Here is a 22,407-nt window from a genome sequence, read left to right on the forward strand (position 1 = left end):
TTCTGCTTTCCTGAAGCAACCATATTTCCAGATTGCAAATGCCTTGGAGCAGCAGTCATTTAAATGCAACCAGTAAAGGATATTGGGTTGCTCATACATAATTTATTGACTAGTAGCTATTTGCAATTCCAGGACAGTAGTTGCTCTTCCGAATGATGTCTCATCATTTCCACAGCATTTCCCTATTTTCCATCATAAAATCTAATCTTTAATTATTCCTTTTGCACAACAGTTGAAAATAACTAGCTTCTGACTTACAAAGGAAAAACAAACAAAAGTTTAGACAAAAAAGGTTTCAGCTTCAACCATCCCCCTGTGCTGTATTTTTATTCTTTCCATGTTTTCCCCTTACACTAGAATACTGTTTGGTTCAACCAGCAAGTACAGCATACATATTGCTACAGTTTTTGATGTTCATGCTATTTAGTGAAGTGACTGTCAAGAAGAACAGGTCCATGAAGTAAATCAGACAGGTTGCTCGTTAATGGCGTGACCCTTGCCAATCCAATGTATTTTCCAGTAACTACAATTTTCAAAATCTGTGTTTCAAATAGTTCTCAGACTTTTTTTCAAAATAGTATGTTTTTTACCTCTTCTTTCTGAATGACATTAATTCTAGTTTTAATGTAAGGGAAAGCATGTAGAGTTGTCAGAATGGTCTTTCTCTTGTACTGCTCGCTGAGGTCTCCTCGGGGGCGTCCATCCTTGGTAAATGGAGTGGTGTACATGAAGCGCCGAAGGTTGAAATTCTTTTCAAAATAGGTGATTCTATCTTTCATTTCATAATCATCAAAGAATGGCTCAACAAATGTTATTTGTATGTAGGCCTGAAAACACAACAAAGTTTAAAAATAAATAATAAATATACAAGTAATTTTTATTTCTGGTTATGTACCCTATTGTAAGGGCATGCTGCCTCTTTCTCTCCACTTAGTGGGATGTGTATTCCTGTGTCCAAGCCAGCAGGGTTGGACATTGAATCCCAGCCAACTGCCAGTGTTGCTCCCAAACAATTGCATGCAAGAGTGTTCCATTGGACACTGATCAATACATTTTTACTCTACCTTGCAGGATTTTACTCTGCCTTGCAGGAAGATGCTAAGCCTCTATTCAGAGCCTGCTTGTTGCAATACTGCTGAGATTTGAGGGGGCTAAATTCGATAAGGCCCGAAAACGGGTGTGAGGATCAGGATGCACGATCTACTGTTGAAAGTAATGCACATGAAATTCGTGCTGACTGCTAGTTAACATGATTAAAGTGCTGAGCCCAGCGGTGAATGCATGCAAGTTGGCTGAGTGCTCAGAAGGGGGTCTAATTTTGTGGGTAGTTATCTCGATTTAAAGCTATTTAAAGCAGTGTGAAATGCAGTCTGCACTTAAAGGGGAGGTGCTTTCTGAAATAAGCACCTCATTGTAATTGTTGCAAAAGAAAGTGGAAGGTAGTCATAGCTCAACAGGGCAGAAAAAGGGCAACCAAGTTCTCAGATATAGCACCGGAGGCCTTAGTGCACAGGATCGAAAGGAGGAGACAGGTTCTCTACCCGCAAAGGGGCAGGAGGCCCTCCAGACTGACTGAAAGAAGGCAGTGGGAGCAGATTGTTGAAGCGGTCAATGCCACCAGTCTTTCCCCCAGGACCTGGATCCAGTGCCAAAAGAAGATGAATGATCTCACGGGTGGTCAAGGTCAGTGAATGCATCTTCAAATGCCTTCTCCCACCAATTTCACCTCTAGCCTCACACACTGCTCACTGCACCACAGCCCCATCACTCACCAACCAACAATCTCTAGCAATCACGACTCATACCTCACAATCATAGTTTCATCTCACCCTCACACACCCTGTTGCAAGCCTGACACCCACATCTCACACCTTGCATGCACTGCCAGCTATTCAACCATGACGGGCACATCACTCAAATACATTGCACCGCACTCACTGACACATTTCTCTTTCTCTTGCAGGCTAAGGTGGCGCATAGCCAGCGCCAACAGCAGCTAACAGGTGGGGGGCAGGCACGATTGCAGAATCTTACCCAGCTGGAGGAGACATCATTGGATGGGCCATCACTAAGATCACGGTGAGCAGCAAGGCTGAAAACACTGATGGTGATTGTATATACACACCTAATCCTCCTTCTCACATCCCACTTCCCCCTCATCCCACAATCTCTTCTTACTTACAAGCTGCTGATGATGTAAGCATGTTCATCTTGCTTCCCCCCCTCCCTTCACCACAACCCTACCGATGTGCCTTTCTGCTTTCAAATACCCTGGAACTCAAACCAGAACAAAAGGAGAGTAATGGAGAAGAGACACCGTCACTCGATCTGACACTCGCGGGTACCAAGTCAGAAAATGGCACTTTGGGTCGTTTAGAGAGTAGTATAGAAGAGGGATCTACACATGGTAAGTCACTGGGCATGAATGGGCTAGAGCCAGGCTAGTGGGAAAGGATAGTGCAGGTGCCAGCTCCCCAGAGGGAGAAGTCGCACACAATTTCTGCTGCAGAGGACTCAGATAATGACTTTGATGGGGGGATCCTTCAGAAGAAAGGTGATGGGCATGCACACAGAAATGCTTGTTGCGTTGGCAGGCCTGCCAGAGAGCCTGTTATTACTGTCAAGGAGCATGGAGGAGTCTGGCTCCAACCTTGCACAGGGCTTTGCGCAGAGCTTGGAGCCCATGATTTCCAGGATGGAATTGATGGGCAACTCCATTAAAGAACTTGTGGACTCAACCATGATGCAGGGTCTGATGGGCGATGTCCCAGCTTCCATTGCAGCACAAGCGGAAGCGACCCAACATCCGAGTGCTGCAGAGGAAGCTCAGCCGTCTGTTACACAAGCTCAGCTTGCTGCCACGCAAGCGCAGACTGCTGCCATCGTAGCTGCATTTACTCGTATTGAAAGGGCTTTGCTGGGTGTCACAGCAGTCCATCAATCTGCCCTCCAGCAGAGTACGAGGATTGCAGAGGCACTGCCCTGGGGGAGTGCCAGTGGCTCTGTGGAGCAAGAACCTGCTGTCCTCTCTCGGGATGACAGTATGTGTACTTCCGCCAGTGCCCTTACTATTACATGTCAGCCAGCCAGCCCAGACTGTTGACGTCAATGCCGTGGTGGTGCAGTCTACAGCCGGGCCTTCTAGGCCCAGAGCTGCTCGAGATCATCCTGCAAGGCCATCTGCAGTCTAACCCATTGAAAGTCAGCAGCCTTCCACCAGCCATGCTGCAGCCACTAGGAACACTAGGATGGACAAAGGTACATAAAGACAGGCACGAAGGGAATGTACAAGAGTGATTAGCTGACTTTGTTATGTCGTTTTTGACTGAATCATATGTTTGGAATGTTTGTTTTCTGTTGGCTTTCATTTCAGCAATGTGGCCAAGACGACGCTGTGATGTTCCGTAACAGCCTTGAGAAGATGGTGGTGAGCTGCCTTTTTGAACCGCTGCAGTCCAATATACTTCCAAGTCAGGATTGTGTGTGACTTGGAGGGGAACTTGGAGATGGTTGTGTTCCCATGCGCCTGCTGCCCTTGTCCTTCTAGGTGGTAGAGGTCATGGGTTTGGAAGGCGCTGTCGAAAAAGCCTTGGCAAGTTGCTGCAGTGCATCTTGTAGATGGTACACACTGCAGCCAGGGTGCGCTGGTGGGGGAGGGAGTGAATGTTTAAGGTGGTGGATGGGGTGCCAATCAAACATAGAAACATAGAAAATAAGTGCAGGAGTAGGCCAAAATGGGCTGCTTTGTCCTGGATGGTGTCGAGCTCCTCGAGTGTTGTTGGAGCTGCACTCATCCAGGCAAGTGGAGAGTATTACATCACACTTCTGACTTGTGCCTTGTAGATGGTGGAAAGGCTTTGGCGAGTCGGGCAGTGAGACACTTGCTGCAGAATACCCAGCCTCTGACCTGCTCTTATAGCCACAGTATTTATGTGGATGGTCCAGTTAAGTTTCTGATAAATGGTGACCTCCAGAATGTTGATGGTGGGGGATTCGGCGATGGTAATGCCATTAATGTCAAGGGGCAGTGGTTAGACTCTATCTTGATGGAGATGTTTGTTGCCTGGCACTTGTGTGGCTTGAAAGTTACTTGCCATTTTTCAGCCCAAGACTGAATGTCGTCCAGGTCTTGTTGCATGCGGGCATGGAGTACTTCATTATCTGAGGAGTTATGAATGGAACTGAACACTGCATTCATCAGTGAACATCCCCACTTCTGACCTTATAATGGAGGGAAGGTCATTAATGAAGCAGCTGAAGATGGTTGGGTCTAGGACACTGACTAATAAGCAACAGGGATCAGAGATTTCATTCAGGGGAAGCGGAGTGTGATGATGCACTCATGGACAGCTCGTCCAGATTATGGATTTGCAAGCTGCCTCCTCCTCATTCTCTTCCACCTCCTCCTCCACCTCCTCCTGAGGTGGTCACGGAACCCGTGGTGGCAAGGGCTGCAGCTTCATGATGGCCAAGTTGTGGAAGATGCAGCAGACCACCATGAATTGGGATATCTGCTTTGACGTGTACAGGAGGGTTCCTCCTGAGTGGTCAAGGCAGCAGAACCATTGCTTGAGCACCCTGATGGTCTGCTCAATGACATTCCTGATGGCAGCATGGCTGTCATTATGTGAATGCTGGCCACAAGTAATGGGGTTGCGGAGGGGAGTCATGCACCAGATATAGAGCGGATAGCCCTTGTCGCCAAGCAGCCACCCTCGGGTTCGACGTGGTGGCTGGAAGATTGCTGGCACAGATGACAGGCACAGGATAAAGGTATTATGACTGCTGCCAGGATACCGACATTCACCATTGTGATGTGCTGAGCATGGTCGCACACAAACAGAATATTAAGAGGGTGGCAGCCTTTGCAGTTACAGAACATCTCTTCATTGATATGCGGTGCCGGCAAAACCACGTGTGTTCAGTCGATTGCACCACGGGGAAGCCCAATATTGTGGCAAAGCAACGTGCACTCTTCTCCTGCTTCTCTCTGTTTAGAAAGAGGACAATGCAGTCCCCGCTTTTGTAGTACAGAGCCTCTGTGACTTCCCAGATGCAGGGATGGATGACAAACTGCGAGACGTTTACTATGTTGTTTGTTCCAGCCTGGATGGATCCGCTGGCAAAAATATTCAGGGACATGGTCCTGGGGGCCACTGGCAGAGCCGTCGTTGCCCTGTTCTGAGGCTGCAGTTCCGGTTCCAAGAGGTGGCAGAGTTCTGTGAAGCAGAGCCAACAAACACAGTGCTGCTGGCTTAGGTGCAGGCAGGAGAAGTGCTCCCTGAAGACCCGAGTTGGGTAAGGTCTCTTGCTGAGAGCCCTTCTCACCCACTCCTCCTCCCCCTGCCTCTGTGAGCAGCTAGGCTTCTTCGCTGCCTCTGCTCCATCTTCCTGTCATGCTGCAGGGCGAGGGGGACTGCAACTAGAGCTCCATGATTGATGAACAAGTGGTGTTTATTCAGAGGCCTTCTAGAACCAGCCAATGCCTTCCCAATGTCCAGCAGCACTCCCTGCACACTGTAACAACTTTTCAAATGTCTTCCAGCAATCCAGTATTTATACAAACTCCACAAGAGCCAGTACAAGAAAAATAATCAACTTACATGCAAGTTGGAGGTTTCCCTTTAAGTAGCGCTGGTGGGTGGTCCCTCGTGCAGATGAACACATGGTTCAGCTGTGTGTGTTCAGGAGAGGGTGTTGATTGGAGTGGTGACGTCAAAAATTGCAGGTCAAATCAGTGCTACACGTCACGATCTGTCTACTCTGCATCATGCTGGTGCACGCACGTCCCGCCCACGCTGTCGTCCTCACCAAGATGGTGAGCAGCGCGTGCCGTGCTGGAATTGTGCGGAAGCGAGGCGGACGCCATTCTTTTCCTTAAAAACGGCCTTAGCTACCGGCAACCAAGGTGCATAATTTTGTGGCCTGACTCTCTAACGCAGTGTTACCATATCGCAAAATTCAAAATTCAGAAAAAATATAGAGGCTCAAAAAGATTTTTTTGAAGATTACAAAATAAAAATGCAAATTTCAATGAGTAATTGAGCTACATTGCACGTTGTAAGTAATTTTCAACTGACCTTGTTGGGATCCAGCTTTTGCTTTTCCACAGGACTAGAATCCTTAATAACTTCCACAGCATCCTCACCAAAGCACTGTCCATAAAAAGCCTGTTTGAAACATAATACAGGATCCGTGGTTTCAATATGATCGTCTTATGAAAATGGGCAGAGTTTGGTTAGTTGCTACACAGATTTTAATCCATGATAGAGTTACATTTTTAAAGAACATCAAAACCTTAGGTTGAAATGCAACCTGATTGCATTTCAGTGTCACCTGCAGGGACTGTGCATTGAACATTGGGTGAGGAACGATACACTAGAACAATGCCTTTGGGAAAAATGGTGAAGAGAAATTGTCAATAAAATGTGATGTAATCGGAAATGTGGCAGAGGTACTTTGGGCCAAAATGGACTTATTTTGCACTTAACCATTTATTATCGTTTAAAATAGTCCAATCGAATAGAAACATAGAAACATAGAAAATAGGTGCAGGAGTAAGCCATTCGGCCCTTCGAGCCTGCACCGCCATTCAATGAGTTCATGGCTGAACATGCAACTTCAGTACCCCATTCCTGCTTTCTCGCCATACCCCTTGATCCCCCTAGTAGTAAAGACTACATCTAACTCCTTTTTGAATATATTGAGTGAATTGGCCTCAACAACTTTCTGTGGTAGAGAATTCCACTAGTTCACCACTCTCTGGGTGAAGAAGTTTCTCCTCATCTCGGTCCTAAATGGCTTACCCCTTATCCTTAGACTGTGACCCCTGGTTCTGGATTTCCTCAACATTGGGAACATTCTTCCTGCATCTAACCTGTCTAAACCCGTCAGAATTTTAAACGTTTCTATGAGATCCCCTCTCATTCTTCTGAACTCCAGTGAATACAAGCCCAGTTGATCCAGTCTTTCTTGATATGTCAGTCCGGCCATCCCGGGAATCAGTCTGGTGAACCTTCGTTGCACTCGATCAATAGCAAGAATGTCCTTCCTCAAGTTAGGAGACCAAAACTGTACACAATACTCCAGGTGTGGCCTCATCAAGGCCCTGTACAACTGTAGTAACACCTCCCTACCCCTGTACTCAAATCCCCTCGCTATGAAGGCCAACATGCCATTTGCTTTCTTAACCGCCTGCTGTACCTGCATGCCAACTTTCAATGACTGATGTACCATGACACCCAGGTCTCGTTGCACCTCCCCTTTTCCTAATCTGTCACCATTCAGATAATAGTCTGTCTCTCTGTTTTTACCACCAAAGTGGATAACCTCACATTTATCCACATTATACTTCATCTGCCTTGCATTTGCCCACTCACCTAACCTATCCAAGTCACTCTGCAGCCTCATAGCATTCTCCTCACAGCTCACACTGCCACCCAACTTAGTGTCATCCGCAAATTTGGAGATACTACATTTAATCCCCTCGTCTAAATCATTAATGTACAATGTAAACAGCTGGGGCCCCAGCACAGAACCCCACTAGTCACTGCCTGCCATTCTGAAAAGTACCCATTTACTCCTACTCTTTGCTTCCTGTCTGCCAACCAGTTCTCAATCCACGTCAGCACACTACCCCCAATCCCATGTGCTTTAACTTTGCACATTAATCTCTTGTGTGGGACCTGTCGAAAGCCTTCTGAAAGTCCAAATAAACCACATCAACTGGTTCTCCCTTGTCCACTCTACTGGAAACATATAGACAGAGTTAACTGCAAATGAAGAGAGAGGGCAAGACTAAGCAGTTACAAGCCATGCAAAAACGTCAATCCATCATCAGAAATAAAATTGTAGAGAAAGGTGCACCAACAGGAACACTCCCATGCAAAAATCATCATAGTCCAACATTCATGCAAAACTGATACACTCCAAAACAGCAAGGGACTACAAACTCACCTAGCTACCACAATTCTATCCTTTGTGGCAACGCAAGGGGAAACATTGAGAAAGGACCAAGGGTAGCACCCAGCTATCTCCCAGAAATGGAAAAGAAAATTTCCCATGATTAGACTGTGGAGGTCACAGCAGATTAGTTTTTAAACAGACAATTTTGATTCACCTTTGTGTCCCTTGCGCATCGATAGATTCTATTATGTTGAGAACAGCAAAAGTGCATGTGCAGCGGTGGCTCAATTAGAAGACTTTCCTTTGTGTAACATTTTTCTAACCTTCCATTTTTGTTATTTTTCTATTCTTTCCTCATACATCATACACCACTCCTGACCTAGAAGGCAGCCAAGGATCCTGCTCTTAGCTCTCCATGTATGCTGTTCTATAAATTGATGGTAAGGGGTATGACTGCCTCCACAATTCTCTTCCCCTTCATCCCTGGTCACCTGACTGAGATTGGGAATTCATTACAGCATAGAAATTACTGTTGGTGATATCAGCCGATGTTCAAATGACATTTCTTTGCCGGCTATTTTACCATACATTCATCTGTTTACTTTAAACTGGTTAACATTTCTACCAAAATAGTAGGCAGAGGACAGTTTTATTACTGTATTGCAAACAGTAATTTCTAGGATTTTCTGAGGTGGCCTCTGCTAATTGAGCATCTTTAATTATTCTTCTCCTCAACGGGTTAATCACTGTCTCAAGTGGAATTGAGCTTAACATGCCAAGAAGTATTGAGATTGATCCCTAGTCTGGGCTGAGTTAACTAACACAGCTGTGGTAGCAGTGGGAATAGGAGAAAACAATTTGCTTCAACATCTGACGGGTGGATAGAGAACAGAAAATCAACCAGGCTTTCCATTCTTGATTACTGATGTGCGTTTCCTGATGAAGCGTCCACATTTGAATGTCAGGTGAGGGCTGACGTAGACTCAGTTATCCTTTGTCATGTCTGTTTACTCAAATTAACTACTGACATTTAGGTCTAGAAATTGGATTGCACAGCGGCCAATTTTTATAGGGTCTAATAACCAACATGATGTGCGCATGTATCTGCCATGGAATGAGAATGCTCTGCCATGTTGGTTACGGCACTCTGTAGTCATCCTGGGCCTGGCTGAATTAAGTGTTAGGCCCATTGCCTGTGCAGGTCAGGGACCTAACGCCTTTTCAGGTCCATTCCTGAAATTGATTTGCGCCTGACCGCAGCATGCACCGTGCATGCTACAGTCGGTTTTCTTAGACGCAGAGCAACCAAATCAGCGATCCTTAAAGAGATAGCTGCAGAGGTAAGCTAAGTACATTTTTTAACCTTAACTGATTGTTAAAACTACAGGCCACTGCTGGTCACTTCTCAACCCCCTCCTGATCTCTTCCTTCCCCCTGGACTCACGGTTGCTTAGGAGCTAGTATCCCTGCTGGCCAATCTTCATCATGCCCATGATTGACGCACTGCCTCTTGGGGTGCGACTGGTCATATCCTGATGATGCTGGAGGACCAATTTTACGTGGTCCTCTTGTTCAGCAGTTTTGGTGTGGCAGTTCATGTTTGCTGCTGGAATTGTGCCTGAAGTCAGGCACAAATCAATTTCTAGGCCTCACTGTCTAGGCTATCACCTAAACTTTATCATGGCATAAGAAAATTGCACTGCCTATGAAACTTTATCCCAGAAAAGTGAGACATTTGGAAAGAAATTACTATGAAGCCTTGATAATGCAATTTCACAGCTTCATAACAAAATATGGTCTGATTATCAATTCTGAACTATATAGAAAGAAAGACTTGCATTTATATAGCACCTTTCATGACCTCAGGCATCCCAAAGCACGTTACAGACAATGAAGTACTTTTGAAATGCAGTCACTGTTGTAATGTAGGAAACCCGGCAGCCAATTTGCACATAGCAAGTCTCACAAACAATGATGTGATAATGACTAGATTATCTGTTTTAATGATGTCGGTTGAGGGATAAATATTGGCCAGGGCGCCAAGAAGAACTCTCCTGCTCTTCTTCAAATAGTGCCACAAAATCTTTTACGTCCATCTGAGTGGCTTAATGTCTCATCTGAAAGACGGCACCTCCGACAGTGAAGCACTCCCTCAGTACTGCACTGGAGTGTCAGCCTAGATTATGCATTCAATATAAATGTAGTTGTATGAGTTTGTGCTACTGGTGAAAAATACCCGCAAAGTGTAGAATCTGTTTTCCAGATGCCAATTTAATTGGCATTAAAAACAACTGACGAATAGCAACAACTATATGGACCCATGATAGGTTTTGTTTACCTCCAGTCGATGAGAAATTTCTGGCAGCTTGGTGATGGCTGGTTCCTTGTAGATATATTCGTGTTCATCCAAATCCCCAAATTTAGCTCCATAGAATGCAACACGGAAGTATGTGCCAAACATTCGCTTAGAACCCTAGCAAAAAAATAAGCCACACGTTTAATTTAGATAACCACAGGTGGGCTGTTAAAGCACTGCTGTATCAGGTATGAGAGGATTAATACAGCTACCCTTTACTGTGCTATTCTATTTATAGTGATGGCCACATTAACATGAAGTTGCTTTGTAGCATGAATTTATTAATCAGAAAGTCATAACAATGTGCGATATTTCAGAAAGTGTTCGAACCTGTTGTTGCCATGGTAAAAAGGAGACATTTTTGGATTCATTAAATTTATTGAAGAACAATGTATCCATGCTTCCCTTTTGTGTAAGATTTTAGTACAAAGGCATGTTGTACTTGGAGAAGACACATGTATGTTTATTGACTGACCGTTTTCCCCATCAACTACTGTTGCTTGGATTTTGGTGATGTGTGTGTCTGTGTGTGTGTGGTGATGGGGCCTATGATGATGATGAGGGTGGTGGGGGAGGGGGGTGCAGGGGGGGAGGTGATTGTAGGGGGAGGGGGTTGAGCGGTGCATACTATTAAGAATCTCAGCAGATTAGTTTTTTGAGTTCCTGCTCATGTAGATGCAAAATCAGCAAATTAAAACTATTAACAAAGCCAAGTGTTAGGTCTGCAATACTACCCCCTCCTTGCTCATAGAAATCTGTGAAGCTTCCATCACGTGTGTTGTAAATGGTTCTTTCCAAGTATGATAAAAAATGTAGAAGAAATTGCTACAACACTGAGAAAATCTTGTCGACTAAGATAAAATGAGTTACCTTTGCTGTTATGCTTTCAAATGCTTTTTTGAGCTTTTCATGTATATAGGCCAACTTGTTGACATCTCTATGGGCTTCTTGGATCGGTATGACAACTTTGTAAACTTCATTCACAGTTTCAAACATATTGGCCTAAAGGAAGAAAGAGTTTATGTTAACAACATTGTCATTTACGGCATAACAGTTAACTGCTTCAACCATTTAATCTCTTCTGGGTGTAAAGTTAGATGTTTTCTTCCATTATTTTTTGTAAACTATTAAATATATTAACTTCCACAGACCAATTATTTATATAATCGGATTGATTTCCATCAGCTTATTTGCATATTTCTCAAAATTCTGTTTCCCAATCTGACCAGGAACATACAAATTCCACTGAATGGACACAGAGCAGTGGAGCGCGTGCATTTTGGGATAAAAATAAATTGGAAAAGAAAACAGAAAGAAAGAAAGACTTGGTTTATGTAACGCCTTTCACAACCACTGGATGTCTCAATGCGCTTTACAGCCAATGAAGTACTTTTGAAGTGTAGTCACTGTTGTAATGTGGGAAACACGGCAGCCAATTTTCGCACAGCAAGCTCCCACAAACATCAATGTGATAATTGCCAAATAATCTATTTTTGTTCTGTTGATTGAGGGATAAATATTGACCAGGACACGAGGGATAACTCCCCTGCTCTTCTTCAAAATAGTGCCATGGGATCTTTTGCGTCCACCTGAGAGAGCAGACAGGGCCTTGATTTAATGTCTCATCCAAAAGACGGCGCCTCCGACAATGCAGGACTCCCTCAGCCGAGATTTATGTGTGCAAGTCCCTGGAGTGGGACTTGAACACACAACCTTTTGACTCAAAGGCGCGTGTGCTACCCACTGAACCACAGCTGACACTAACAGTTAAAATTAAACTGTTTATTTAACTGCCCTTATATTGATAAATGCCAGCAGCTCCCAGAAAATGAGGGGAGAAATTACCCAGCGCCCCGATTGAGGACGTTAATTGACTCGGGGTGGGACTTCCTGTGCCTGGTGCAGAAGTCCCGCACCAGCCGCGAAATTGTGGTTACCGCCCCTCAGAGGAAGTGGAGTGCAATCTCACGCACGCCACTTCCTCTTGGGGCGGGTTCCGGGTGCTACTGTGGCGCGTTGGTCAGCGCTACACGGCTGCTCCGCATAGTGCTGACGTGGCTCAATGCCCCGCCCCTTCGGTTAAAGGGACGGCCGCAGCACCCTCTGCATGGCCTTTGATGGCATCCACTGGGCCACCAGGGCAACGGGGTGCTAAAGCATTGGAGATCAGAGACTGAAGGGGATGGGAGAGGGGGGAGGAGGTTCCCTCTGGTTTTTGGCGAGTGGACCTCTCTCCTGCTCAAAAGAGGAGGTTAAATTTGTAAGCTGCGTGAAGAGCGTGGGACCTCAGTGAATAAGTCCCATAGTTTCCAACGGGTGGGTAGGATTAAAATCGCTCCAATGTTCGAAGACATTTTAATGTGGGTGTGAAATATTTTTGATTTATGATATATCTTTGATTCTGCTTTTAGTACTATTCCTTAACTGGTGCAGAACTGTGAATATTGTGACTCTATATCATCAATAATCTGCTAATTAAGATCATAGAATCATAGAAGTTTACAGCATGGAAGGAAGCCATTTCAGCCCATCGTGTCCACGCCAGCCAACAAGAGGCTTATTCCACTTTCCAGCTCTAGGTCCATAACCCTGCAGGTTACAGCACTTCACGTGCACATCCAAGTACTTTTTAAATGTGGTGAGGGTTTCTGCCTCTACCACCCTTTCTGGCAGTGCGTTCCAGACCCTCACAACCCTCTGGGTGAAGAAATTTCTCTTCAAATCCCCTCTAAACCTTCTACCAACTGCTTCAAATTTATGCCCACTGGTTGTTGACCCCTCTGCTGAGGAACATAACATAAGAACATAAGAATTAGGAACAGGAGTAGGCCATCTAGCCCCTCGAGCCTGCTCCGCCATTCAACAAGATCATGGCTGATCTGGCCGTGGATTCAGCTCCATTTACCCGCCCGCTCCCCGTAACCCTTAATTCCCTTATTGGTTAAAAATCTATCTAGCTGTGATTTGAATACATTCAATGAGCTAGCCTCACCTGCTTCCTTGGGCAGAAAATTCCACAGATTCACAACCCTCTGGGAGAAGAAATTCCTTCTCAACTCGGTTTTAAATTGCTCCCCCGTATTTTGAGGCTGTGCCCCCTAATTCTAGTCTCCCCGACCAGTGGAAACAACCTCTCTGCCTCGATCTTGTCTGTCCCTTTCATTATTTTAAATGTTTCTATAAGATCACCCCTCATCCTTCTGAACTCCAATGAGTAAAGACCCAGTCTGCTCAATCTATCATCATAAGGTAACCCTCTCATCTCCGGAATCAGCCGAGTGAATCGTCTCTGTACCCCCTCCAAAGCTAGTATATCCTTCCTTAAGTAAGGTGACCAAAACTGCACGCAGTACTCCAGGTGCGGCCTCACTAATACCCTTTTCAGTTGCAGCAGGACCTCCCTGCTTTTGTACTCCATCCCTCTTGCAATGAAGGCCAACATTCCATTCGCCTTCCTGATTACCTGCTGCACCTGCAAACTAACTTTTTGGGATTCATGCACAAGGACCCCCAGGTCCCTCTGCACCGCAGCATGTTGTAATTTCTCCCCATTCAAATAATATTCCCTTTTACTGTTTTTTTTTCCAAGGTGGATGACCTCACATTTTCCGACATTGTATTCCATCTGCCAAACATTAGCCCATTCGCTTAACCTATCTAAATCTCTTTGCAGCCTCTCTGTGTCCTCTACACAACCCGCTTTCCCACTAATCTTTGTGTCATCTGCAAATTTTGTTACACTACACTCTGTCCCCTCTTCCAGGTCATCTATGTATATTGTAAACAGTTGTGGTCCCAGCACCGATCCCTGTGGCACACCACGAACCACCGATTTCCAACCCGAAAAGGACCCATTTATCCCGACTCTCTGCTTTCTATTAGCCAGCCAATTCTCTATCCATGCTAATACATTTCCTCTGACTCTGCGTACCTTTATCTTCTGCAATAACCTTTTGTGTGGCACTTTATCAAATGCCTTTTGGAAATCTAAATACACCACATCCATCGGTACACCTCTATCCACCATGCTCGTTATATCCTCAAAGAATTCCAGTAAATTAGTTAAACATGATTTCCCCTTCATGAATCCATGCTGCGTCTGCTTGATTGCACTATTCCTATCTAGATGTCCCGCTATTTCTTCCTTAATGATAGCTTCAAGCATTTTCCACACGACAGATGTTAAACTAACCGGCCTATAGTTACCTGCCTTTTGTCTGCCCCCTTTTTTAAACAGAGGCGTTACATTAGCTGCTTTCCAATCCGCTGGTACCTCCCCAGAATCCAGAGAATTTTGGTAGATTATAACGAATGCATCTGCTATAACTTCCGCCATCTCTTTTAATATCCTGGGATGCATTTCATCTGGACCAGGGGACTTGTCTACCTTGAGTCCCATTAACCTATCCAGCACTACCCCCCTAGTGATAATGATTATCTCAAGGTCCTCCCTTCCCACATTCCCGTGACCAGCAATTTTTGGCATGGTTTGTGTGTCTTCCACCGTGAAGACCGAAGCAAAATAATTGTTTAAGGTCTCAGCCATTTCCACATTTCCCATTATTAAATCCCCCTTCTCATCTTCTAAGGGACCAACATTTACTTTAGTCACTCTTTTCCGATTTATATATCGGTAAAAGCTTTTACTATCTGTTTTTATGTTTTGCGCAAGTTTACTTTCGTAATCTATCTTTCCTTTCTTTATTGCTTTCTTCGTCATTCTTTGCTGTCGATTAAAATGTTCCCGTCGATTAAAATTTTCCCAATCTTCTAGTTTCCCACTAACCTTGGCCACCTTATACGCATTGGTTTTTAATTTGATACTCTCCCTTATTTCCTTGGTTATCCACGGCTGGTTATCCCTTCTCTTACCGCCCTTCTTTTTCACTGGAATATATTTTTGTTGAGCACTATGAAAGAGCTCCTTAAAAGTTCTCCACTGTTCCTCAATTGTGCCACCTTTTAGTCTGTGTTTCCAGTCTACTTTAGCCAACTCTGCCCTCATCCCACTGTCGTCCCCTTTGTTTAAGCATAATACGTTCATTTGAGACACTACTTCCTCACCCTCAATCTGTATTACAAATTCAACCATACTGTGATCACTCATTCCGAGTGGATCTTTTACTAGGAGATCGTTTATTATTCCTGTCTCATTACACAGGACCAGATCTAAGATAGCATGCTCCCTTGTAGGTTCTGTAACATAGTGTTCTAAGAAACAATCCCGTATGCATTCTATGAATTCCTCCTCAAGGCTACCCTATGCGATTTGATTTGACCAATCGACATGTAGGTTAAAATCCCCCATGATTACTGCCGTTCCTTTTTCACATGCCTCCATTATTCCCTTGATTATTGTCCGCCCTACCATGAAGTTATTATTTGGGGGCCTATAAACTACGCCCACCAGTGACTTTTTCCCCTTACTATCTCTAATCTCCACCCACAATGATTCAACATTTTGTTCATTAGAGCCAATATCGTCTCTCACAACTGCCCTATCATCCTTTATTAACAGAGCTACCCCACCTCCTTTCCCTTCTGGTCTATCTTTCCGAATTGTCAGATACCCCTGTATGTTTAATTCCCAGTCTTGGCCCCCCTGTAACCACGTTTCTGTAATGGCCACCAAATCATACCCATTTGTAATGATTTGTGCCGTCAACTCATTTACTTTATTTCGAATGCTGCATGCGTTTAGGTAGAGTGTTTTAATACTAGTTTTTAAACCATGATTTTTAGTTTTGACCCCTCCTGCAGCCCCTTTATATCCATACATATTGTCCCTTCCTGTCACCTTGTGGTTTACACTTACCCCAGTGCTACTCTGCTCTGTCGCCTCCTGCCTTTTGCATTCTTTCTTGGGGTCCTGTTCATCTGAGTTCTCACCCACTCTAACTAGCTCAGAGCCCTCTCCTGGATTCCGAATACTCCTTGCATTGAGGCACCGAGCTTTCATGCTTGCCTTTTTATTACACTTTGACCCTTTAGAATTTTGCTGTACATTGGCCCTTTTTGTTTTTTGCCTTGGGTTTCTCTGCCCTCCACTTTTACTCATCTCCTTTCTGTTTTTTGCTTTTGTCTCAATTTTGTTTCCCTCTGTCTCCCTGCATTGGTTCCCATCCCCCTGCTATATTAGTTTAACTCCTCCCTAACAGCACTAGCAAACACTCCGCCTAGGACATTGGTTCCGGTCCTGCCCAGGTGCAGACCATCCGGTTTGTACTGGTCCCACCTCCCCCAGAACCGGTTCCAATGCCCCAGGAATTTGAATCCCTCCCTGCTGCACCACTGCTCAAGCCACGTATTCATCTGAGCTATCCTGCGATTTCTACTCTGACTAGCTCGTGGCACTGGTAGCAATCCTGAGATTACTACTTTTGAGGTCCTATGTTTTAATTTAGCTTCTAGCTCCTTAAATTCGTCTTGTAGGGCCTCATCCCTTTTTTTACCTATATCGTTGGTACCAATGTGCACCACGACAACTGGCTGTTCACCCTCCCTTTTCAGAATGTCCTGCACCCGCTCCGAGACATCCTTGACCCTTGCACCAGGGAGGCAACATACCATCCTGGAGTCTCGGTTGCGGCCGCAGAAATGCCTATCTATTCCCCTTACGATTGAATCCCCTATTACTATTGCTCTCCCACTCTTTTTCCTGCCCTCCTGTGCAGCAGAGCCAGCCACGGTGCCATGAACTTGGCTGCTGCTGCCCTCCCCTGATGAGTCATCCCCCTCAACAGTACTCAAAGCGGTGTATCTGTTTTGCAGGGTGATGACCGCAGGGATATTGTGCCCTTTCTATGCACTATATCTAGATCCCTCATAATTTTATACACCTCAATGAGGTCTCCCCTAAGCCTCCTCTGTTCCAAAGAAAACATCCAGCCTATCTAATCTGTCCTCATAGCTAAGATTCTCCACTCCCAGCATCCTCGTAAATCTCCTCTGTACCCTCTCCAGTGCAATCACGTCCTTCCTGTAATGCAGTGACCAGAACTGCACGCAGTACTCCAGCTGTGGCCTAACCAGTGTTTTATACAGTTCAAGCATAATCCCCCTGCTCTTATATTCTGTGCCTTGGCTAATAAAGGCAAGCAGTCCGCATGCCTTCTTAACCACCTTATCTACCTGGCCGGTCTGATAATTTGTAATTTATTAAAGACAAACTTTTAAAATTAGTTTCAACTACAGTAGCAGTCCTGCTGCATTGGCAGGATCACCAGTTGAAATATAGGTGGGTTGAGCATCCTTCACCTATGGTAAGACTCTGCTTCATCAGTAACCACAATGTGCATTTATATAGCATGTTTAACATAGTAAAATGCCCCAAGATGCTTCATCGGACAAAGATTGACACCGAGCCAAAGAAAGAGATATTAGGATCAGTGACCAAAAGCTTGGTCAAAGAGTTGGTTTTAAGGCATAAAGGTTTCAGGAGGGAATTGGAGAGCATAGTGCCTGTCTAGCTGAAGTCATGGCTGCCAATTGTGGAGCTAAGGAAGTGTGGGATGCACAAGAGGCCAGAGTTAGAGGAACGCAGAATCCTTGGAGGGTTGTTGGGTTGGAACTGGTTACTGATATAGGGAGGAGCGAGGCCATGGAGGGATTTGAACACAAGAACGAGAATTTTAAAATTGAGGCGTTGCTGGACCCGACTGTTGTACAGTCACAAACCTGAAAGGCTCCCAAATCATATCAGTCAGTTCAACCAGTCTGGAGCAAAGTAAAATTGGATTGTTACAATTGTGCTCAACTAACTTTGAGAAATAAATGTAATGTAGATTATGACACTAGCAGGAGTGTTCTAAACAGAATAATTCTTGGAGGTCTGTGTGATTATGATTTACTTTTCAGAGGTTGACCTCTGAAAAGTAAATCACTCGGAGTCACTCGGAATCACTCAGAGCCACTCGGCTCTTTAACCCTCATGGGTTTGTGATCGGCTTCACTAATGAAAATACAAATCAAATATATAGCGCACTTCTTTTGAGCATTTGCACTGACATGTGGCAAAATAAACTACATGGTAAAGAGCACGCTAATTCTTTGTAGATGCAACAATAACTACTCTGGACTAATAGCATCCTCCCAATGGCCTTCGGTGTATTTCAAAGGAACTTGTTGATACATTTTCAACTAGTTCATGAAGTTGTATTGCTACTTCTGGTATGAACTGAGCATGCAGCTGGAAACAGCAGCATTTCTAGTTTATTACAGGCATGTACAAGACTGTCCTAGCTGTCAATTGTGATATACATCTCCCCTATTATATATCCTCCATGCAGCCTTCCCTGGTATGATATTTTGGAATAAAAATAACTGGTTATTGCTTACATATCTCAAGTATGTGCAACATCAGCACAACAGTCAAGGGAGATATTATAGAGTCAGTTTTAATTCAGAGTGGGTTTCGGGCAGGTGGGGGTGAGGTTAGTACGAAATTTAGTGGCCTCAGTTTCAGGCCTAGGATATTTTAACTCTCGGCCTCAGATTCACTTCCCATCGGAATGAGCATGAAGAGAGTGTGGAGTGGCTATGGGTAGATGAAGATCGGCGGCCCTTGGCATCTAGGTAAGTAGTGGGAAGGGGATTTTGGGAGGTCTTGTCAGAGAAAGTGTGGGGTGGAGTGAGGGGAGTAGGGGTAGGAGGGATACTCCCATTAAAATGTGTAAATAGGACCCAAATTTGCATAGATTTAGGAGGATTCCATTGCCTTTGGCAGACCTCACCCACCTGCAAAACCTACAGATTAAAATCGGAAATTGTTGGGATCTGAGCGGGTAAGTAACCTGCTTGTTTCTAACTGCTCACTGGCACAGTTTCTGCCGGGGGGGTAGGTTTAAAATCAACCTGCATGTTCCTGTTTTGAATTCAAAGTCATGCAATTTAAAACTGCTGTTCTTTAAACAATTGTGTTGGTGTAGCATGGTGTTGCAATAAGTTGGTGCTGTAATGAGCACTGATTTATGTCTATCGTTCCTCACTTGGTGAGGTCCTAATCTCCGCTTTGCCAAATGCAAAGTGCCGAAGCCACTCTGTTACATCTCCTAATGGCGAGCAGAAGAGGGATCCCGGCAGAGGTCTGGGGACACGTTGCCTGTCTATGCCGATGGCAATAGTATGTGGGGCAAGAGGACCCAAAGAGAGGAAAGAAAAATAAACTGAGTGCCAGGAAATAAAGGATACTTACTGTGCTGAAGAGCTCAGCAGCTTGTTCCAGCAAACCCACAAGACCATTTTCACTGAAATATCTTCCTGTACATATCCCATCTTCATCAGGGGACAAAATGTCATCTGAAACAGCAGATTCTTCCAGCACATTGGGTGATATATTCTGGAAACCATGACAAAAAATGAAAGGGTTTTAATGAAGTTCCTCATGTACAGTGATACCCAATGTGCTAAATGAATGTTTTCCAAACAGACATACTTGGAAGCTAACACTGCCAACAGGAAGGTACTTGTGATCTTCCAACATGCTGAGGTATTCTGCTACCAGTGCTGCAGCGTGGACCAAACACAACGCAGCCTCCGTGTAGCATTGGCGTTTTGTATGTTTTTCAGCCATGTTTTGGAGCCAGGTCAAACGTAGATCGGGTGAAGTCTGATATCCTTTTGCTAGTCTGAATTTAAACAAAAAAGGAAATAGTAAAGAATATATTAAACTAAACTGTAATATTGATATTTAATATTCTTCTCCAACGGTTGATCCAAGATTTGTAAATTTGTCTCCTTGGAGATTGCTGAGAGGAAGCCTCGGCCAAAACTGGTACTTCTATATCATATTAATAGGAAACTATGTGAATTCTTTCAGAGGCAGCTGAAGGTGGGCATCAACAATTTCAGAAAATACTGAACATACAGGTCACCAGCCCCCCTATCTAACCTATCTTTTCTCTTTTCAAATGCTGTTCAATCTCCTGTGCAATTCTACATTTCCATTTTTATTTCTGATTTACTGTTTATTTACTTTTACATCAACAATTTCATTTCAGTCATCTATCTTCCCAATTAAATATTGGCAAGACCAAAGCCATTGTCTTCAGTCCCCATCACAAACTCCATTCCCTAGCCACTGACTCCATCCTTCTCCCTAGCATCTGTCTGAGGTGGAACCAGACAAATCGCAATCTTGGTGTCATATTTGAAACTGAAAGGAGCTTCCAACCAAAAATCCAGGGCATAACTAAAACCGCCTATTTTCAACGCTGTAATTTCACTCGTCTCCGCCCTTGCCTCAGCTCATCTGTTGCTGAAAGCCTCATCCATGCCTTTGTTACCTCTAGACATGACTATTCCAACACACACTCCTGGCTGTCCTCCCATGTTGTACCCTACATAATCTTGAGATCATCCAAATATCAGCAGCCCGTGTTCTAACTCGTACCAAGTCCCGCTCACCCATCACCCCTGTGCGCGCTGACCTACATTGGCTCGCGGTTAAGTAATGTCTTGATTTTAAATTTCTCATCCTTCTTTTCAAATTCCTCCATGGCCTCGCCTCTCCATATCTCTGTAATCTCCTCCAGTTCCATAACATCCCGAGATATCTGTGCTCTTCTAATTCTGGCCTCTTGAGCATCCCCGATTTTAATCACTCAACCATTGGTGGCCAGGCCTTCAGCTATCTAGGCTCTAAGCTCTGGAATTCCCTGCCTAAACCTCTCTGCCTCTCTACCTCTCTTTCCTCCTTTAAGGTGTTCCTTAAAACCTATCTCTTTGACCAAACATTTGGTCATCCGTCCTAATTTCTCCTTATGTGGCTCGGTGTCAAACACTTCTGTGAAGAACCTTGGGAAGTTTACTACGTTAAAGGCGCTATATAAATATAAGTTGTTCTTATTGTAGTCTGGTTTTTGGATTTGGTGCCATTCAAATATATTTATAAAATAAAAACTCTGCTTTGATGTCTCTTCATTTCAATGGGAAATGCTACCTCATCAGTTTTCATGATTGGTAAAATGAAGATAGCACTAGAATCTTGAAGGCTTATTTGGAAGAATATACTCAGTGCCTTTACTATCAAAACACATTTTAATCAGAGAACACTAATAACTACCGCTGTGGTATTTAGCTTTTCTGAGAAGTACATGGTCCTAGTGAAACCAATGTAGTAACTATTAACAGAAAATCTGCAACAATAGCCCTGAATAGAAAGTCAACGACTGCAATGCTGCCATTAAGAAAGTTATACAGATTCCCATGATGACCACTTTGCTGTGAAAATCCTTCATGGAACTTCCTGTAGCTGCACAGTAGAAGTAAAAAAAAAGTAAGATGGAACACACAATTGATAGACTTTCCATACTCACATATTATACTCACATATTATGATTGGGGCCATAAAAGGAGCGGCGAGTGACAGCCATGGGCAGCGTGGAGGCCCCGATCTGCGAGGGAACATCAGCGGCAGGTCGGGGCCATAAAAACAGCAGCGAGCAGCGTGGAGGCATGCCACTACAAGGTACAGCGCGAGAGCTGGTGCAGGAGGGTGATGGCTGTGAAGAGTGATGTCATCAAGATCCAGATCGGTGATTGGAGCGTGGGCAGATACAGCAGGAGCGGCAAGGTCGGGGTGAAGGAGCGGCGAGAGAATGTGGAGGGACGTGATCGAGGCCCAGGGGAGGTGTGAGTTTGGGGCCAGGGGGCCAGGGGCCCAGGGGCAGCACGGACCAGCCCACACTGCGATACGTGTGCGCACTAGGTCTGTGCAGCAGAGCTGGTCTCCAGTTGACTTGGGTAATCCTTGCCACTGGACCAAGACCGAGCTCTGTCAAGCCTGTGTGGTGGCTGGTGTGCAACGGCCACCACACGTTAAAAAAATTCACGCACAGGCATCTTTCACCCTTCAGGATGTAGTTCGGGTCCTTCATTGAAACAACTGTGAAATCGTCCTTTTTTTGGCGTGGAAGCAAGTCACCCTCGTTTCGAGGGACTGCCTATGATTGATTGATGATTGAACATATTCTGAGAGCTTCACACATCAAATCACTTCACATAACATAGCTGCAAGATGCATGATTACTTCCTGACACACAGGTTGCCCTACAGGTTGGGCACATGTCTGTCATTGAATGTGCTTTTTCAACTTCTGTTTCAAGACTATTTTTCTCTTTGTGATGGCAGAAGTTTCAAGCATACGG

General features: G+C 44.7%; 1 protein-coding gene across 7 annotated transcripts in view; it reads right to left on the bottom strand.

Annotated features, from left to right (window-relative positions):
- Positions 1-22,407, bottom strand: part of dock8 (dedicator of cytokinesis 8) — a 464,486-nt gene that overhangs the window by 13,453 nt on the left and 428,626 nt on the right. For all 7 annotated transcript variants that reach the window (XM_070881523.1, XM_070881482.1, XM_070881473.1 and 4 more), the window contains 6 exons: positions 19,695-19,887; positions 19,455-19,598; positions 11,132-11,263; positions 10,244-10,378; positions 6,081-6,170; positions 591-827 (listed from right to left, as the gene is read on the bottom strand). In XM_070881523.1, the coding sequence (XP_070737624.1) occupies positions 591-827; positions 6,081-6,170; positions 10,244-10,378; positions 11,132-11,263; positions 19,455-19,598; positions 19,695-19,887 (931 nt within the window). The remainder of the gene's footprint in view (positions 1-590; positions 828-6,080; positions 6,171-10,243; positions 10,379-11,131; positions 11,264-19,454; positions 19,599-19,694; positions 19,888-22,407) is intronic.

This window comes from Pristiophorus japonicus, chromosome 1 (assembly GCF_044704955.1).
Source record: "Pristiophorus japonicus isolate sPriJap1 chromosome 1, sPriJap1.hap1, whole genome shotgun sequence".
Taxonomy (NCBI): Eukaryota; Metazoa; Chordata; class Chondrichthyes; family Pristiophoridae; genus Pristiophorus; species Pristiophorus japonicus.